Raw genomic sequence first — 4,061 nt, 5'->3', positions numbered from 1 at the left:
AATAGGAAATCCCGTTCAATATATTTGTATGCTTTCTAAATTTCTATAGATTATTCTAGGTACAAAAATTATGTTGAGAGTTTATGTTTTAAATTTCCGATCTTTTCCTTTCATTTTTAGCGTATTATTTTCTTAGGATATTAGAACTTACGATCAAATTTGGTTTCTATATTATTATATTATTTACGTTTTTACATAAATTGGTGTATTTTTCATCGTATACGCCCGTAATGGTGAAAATTTGTGCAAACAAACACTAGTAAAACTCAAAACAATTTATGGAAAAAAATTTTTGGGGGGTGTTTAGCAAATAACACAACCATTTGGTTCCTCCTCCACACTCCTAACATAATAGGACGGCGGCTCCGCCGCCTGAGGATGTAAATAAGGTTGATACTGAGTATGATAATAAGGGTGTTGATGATACATTCGGGCCGCCACATTTTCGTTGGGCCCATCCTTTTTCTTAGGTTCCTCCTTCTTGGCCTGCTCCTTCTTGGATTCCTCTTTCTTGGGCTCTTCCTTCTTCTTCTCCGGCTCCTTCGCCGGCCCCACGGATACTATCTCCGTGTGGCAGAGCTTCCTCAGCTTCGCAACCACCGCCACCGGATCAATATCTCCGGTGACCGTCAACTTCTTTTCCTTGGAATCCATCGCAATCGATTCGATCCCTATAAAAAACAAAATAAACAAATTTTTTCGTCGTAACAAGAATTTGTTGGAATTTCTACAGGGTTACTTTTCAGTACAGTAACAATACCTGAGATACCGGAGATGTTCTTCATGGCTTTCTGCTTGGTTTTCTCGTCCACGAAGTCCAATTTTAACACAACTTTCTGCAAAATCCAAACAACAGCATATCCCAAAATCAAAACACGATAATAAACAACAAAATTAACCAAGATTGAAATCGAGCAAAGCAACAAACCCACCTTCATTTTCTCCTACTCCAAATGACCCCGATCAGGATTATCAACGAATTTATCGGAAAAGAGTGAAGACGAAAGGCCTCGAGTAATACGTAAGAATTGAATAAACAAATGTAATTGGAATTGCCAAAGAGATTGGAGTAGAGCTTCTTTATATAGTACCGCTCAAGATCAATCATTGAAGAAAGATAACGAGTCAAGATCTACGGTCAGCAGTCGAAGTTGTTGACTTGATCATCTAGCTCGCGATGGACCAATACGGCGACATATGCGAAGCTTCGTGGAACGGTGGGGATAGTAGTTGAAATTGGACTGGACTCTAGTGCATTCTGCGAAGCAAACCATGACTGGGGTCATGTCCGATCTCCCGAACCCCGCATAAATTCAATGACTACCCAAAAGACTAGAGTTCGGGCTATAGTTTCCTATTTGTATCGAATTTGTTGTGCTGTCGGAGCTTGGGGTTTGTGGGTTAAGTTTTTTGTGGAAACATTTTAGGTTTGGGTGAAGTTTTTTGGTAAAATTTGGTTTTTGGCAAGAGTTTGGATGAAGTTTTGCATCATAGATAGAGTTTAATGTGGATAATATAGTATTTTAAATATAAATCATTCATTCTTTGTTAGAATTAATTTAAAGAATATTTTTTACATAATTATTAATAAAATAAGGTACAGGGTAGTAGTAAGATGTTCTTTGGTAGAAAAAATACCTGAGTTCAAATTTAAATTAAAGTGAAATATGATTTTATTTTTTTGTTTTGTTTTATTTTGACAAATATATGTAAATATTATATTGTCCTAAATTTACTCTCTTTGACCAAAATAAAAACATAGAACTCACTTTCACCAAATTACACACCAAACTGATCCTTCTAATTTTATTAACCCGTACACAAAATGTCTTTTTATTCTAAAAAAAGTTTATATTATTGTCTCGTTTTTATGCCTCCCGACATAATTAGGAAACCCAATATAATTTTTTAAGAATTTAAAGAATATTTTAATTTCAAAGAAAATTAGAAAGAACACTCTTGTTTACTTTTGTTTTCTTCCCCCAAAATATGTTGTTACACATTTTATATCTTAAATATAATCATTCATTCTCTTCAACTAAATTCGCAACACCTTCCAAATATATAGTATTATTATATTATATATTTTAATTTATATAAGTGTGAGGAAAAATTATTATAATTATAATTAATAATCAAACAATATTGATTTAATTTAATTATGCAGCATAAAATGATTCAAAATTTTTAAAAATAGATCTTAGGAGCTGGAAAAATTTCGGTATTACCTTCATATAAATTTAACATACCAAAAATTTAAAATATCTGTAAAAAATAAATGACTCAAATACTACGTTGCACTATTCATAAACTGTAAGGTTTAAGAAATTCGAGCTACGTAACCTGACTGCACGTAATCTAGAGTTTTACTAAAATATGTGTTTAATTATTTTAAAGCATTAAATACATTATTATTGTATGATTACGTAATTTATTGCATGATTTATTAAATATTCACGTATTAGGACCTTTAGTAGTGTTTCGTGCTCGAACGAGGAACTGAGACCGAGGATAATAAAAAAAATATTTTTATTAAATAATTGTTTTTAATTATTTAATATATAGTGCAATTAAGTATGATTTTCAAAAATGGGCTTTGGTGTGGTATTTTTACTGTCGGGTCATATTTTAAACCAGTACGCAAAATTTAGCAAGTCGGAGAACTTTTTGAGGGTTCAGGCAATATTTTCAAAAACGTACCTAAACGAAATATTTTTCGTGAGTGTTTTTGGGCTTAATGAGATTATTTAGTGCATAATGGGCCCAAAATTCTACTTAACTGCATTATTTTAATTAAAGACCATTATACACTAATTATTTTATTAAAACCTTCATTCAAAACCCTAAACCTATCCTCATTATTTCGGACACCCCCTTCATCAACCTCCATGCTTTCTTCGAATTGATAAGATTAATCATTTTCTAGTTAATTGTTAAGGGTTTTTTTTTCTCCTATTTGACTTTTTCTTTTTGATGTTTCTGCACCAAAAAATGTTGGCAACATTTAGTCGGTAATCCTATTGCTAGAACTGAGTTTTTGTTTTAGGTTTTGGATTTGTGTTTGAATATCCTTCAAGATTACAAGATCTTCTTCATGTTTTTTGAGAATTTCTTCAATTTGTCGTGGTACAAAATATAGCTTATTGGCATTATTTTTTTTACTGTATTTTAGATTTCTCTAAGATCTCATAAGAGTTTATGGAAATCCAAGATAATTTCTAAGTATGTAAGATGTTGAATCATTTTCTACCTTAGTAATCCTAGTTGTTCCTAAAATCTAATTTGATTAGATCTTCTCGTTCAAAATATTTCATAATATTGAAATATAACATGAAACAAATAAATATAAAAAATATGTTCGAATTCATATTTTGAAAATATTTACTACTCAGAAATGTAAGTTACATAGTAAAAATAATCTTAAAGTCCTGAAATAAAAAATAGGCTCCGATACCATTTTAATGACATTTATAAAAATTCATCCAACAAGGTTATTTTGGGAATTTTTTAAAATATTTAGGCTTGAAGAATTGAATTGCGAAAGCCTTTTGAAAAATTAGGGACTAATTTGGGAACATTCAGAGAAGAGAATAGAGTTGTTTCAATCTCTTCTCTCATTCAATCTCCTATCCCATGCTAAAAGACTAAACTAACCTTCTTAATATTTGAAAACACTTATTTAATACTCTAAAAAAACGACTTTCTTTTTTAATTTATCTAGCAAAAAATAAACTGAACCCTCGAAGCACTCGCCAGTCTTCAAGATAAGCACAATTCGTTTTATTCGTTGAAAAATAAGCCTTCCTCACGGCTACAATATTCGTCTTTTCACTCTTATTATCTACAAGATTTTCGTGAGTTTGCGTCTCCCCAAGGAGTTTTCTCTGATTATATATTCTATAATCCAAGACGAAGTTTGTCTTGACAAGCTTTCATGGCCTAATGACAAGCTTTATCACAATTGTTTTCTCACACCCAAAATACAGTAAAAATTTAAAATTTATTTTTGACATTAAAAAATTGCTGCTGCATAGTATTGTTCTAAATCCTACAATATAGTG

General features: G+C 31.2%; 1 protein-coding gene across 1 annotated transcript; it reads right to left on the bottom strand.

Annotated features, from left to right (window-relative positions):
• Window positions 1–289: 289 nt before the first annotated feature.
• LOC140983206 (heavy metal-associated isoprenylated plant protein 39-like) lies at window positions 290–1,255 on the bottom strand. The gene is made up of 3 exons (XM_073450149.1): window positions 933–1,255; window positions 761–836; window positions 290–671 (listed from the first exon to the last, which is right to left on the bottom strand). Exons 1-3 carry the CDS (start codon window positions 936–938, stop codon window positions 304–306), a joined length of 450 nt encoding a protein of 149 aa, XP_073306250.1. The 5' UTR covers window positions 939–1,255; the 3' UTR covers window positions 290–303.
• Between the last annotated feature and the right edge of the window lie 2,806 nt (window positions 1,256–4,061).

This window comes from Primulina huaijiensis, chromosome 8, assembly GCF_012295235.1.
Source record: "Primulina huaijiensis isolate GDHJ02 chromosome 8, ASM1229523v2, whole genome shotgun sequence".
NCBI classification, from domain to species: Eukaryota; Viridiplantae; Streptophyta; class Magnoliopsida; order Lamiales; family Gesneriaceae; genus Primulina; species Primulina huaijiensis.
Note: the sequence above shows the minus strand (reverse complement) of the source record. Positions and strands in the feature narration are given on the sequence as shown.

Bases quoted from the DNA above. Each gene is read 5' to 3' on its own strand.
- LOC140983206 (XM_073450149.1), bottom strand. The intron at 672-760 runs GTATTGTTACTG...TGTTTTTTATAG, and splicing joins GAACATCTCCGGTATCTCAG to GGATCGAATCGATTGCGATG.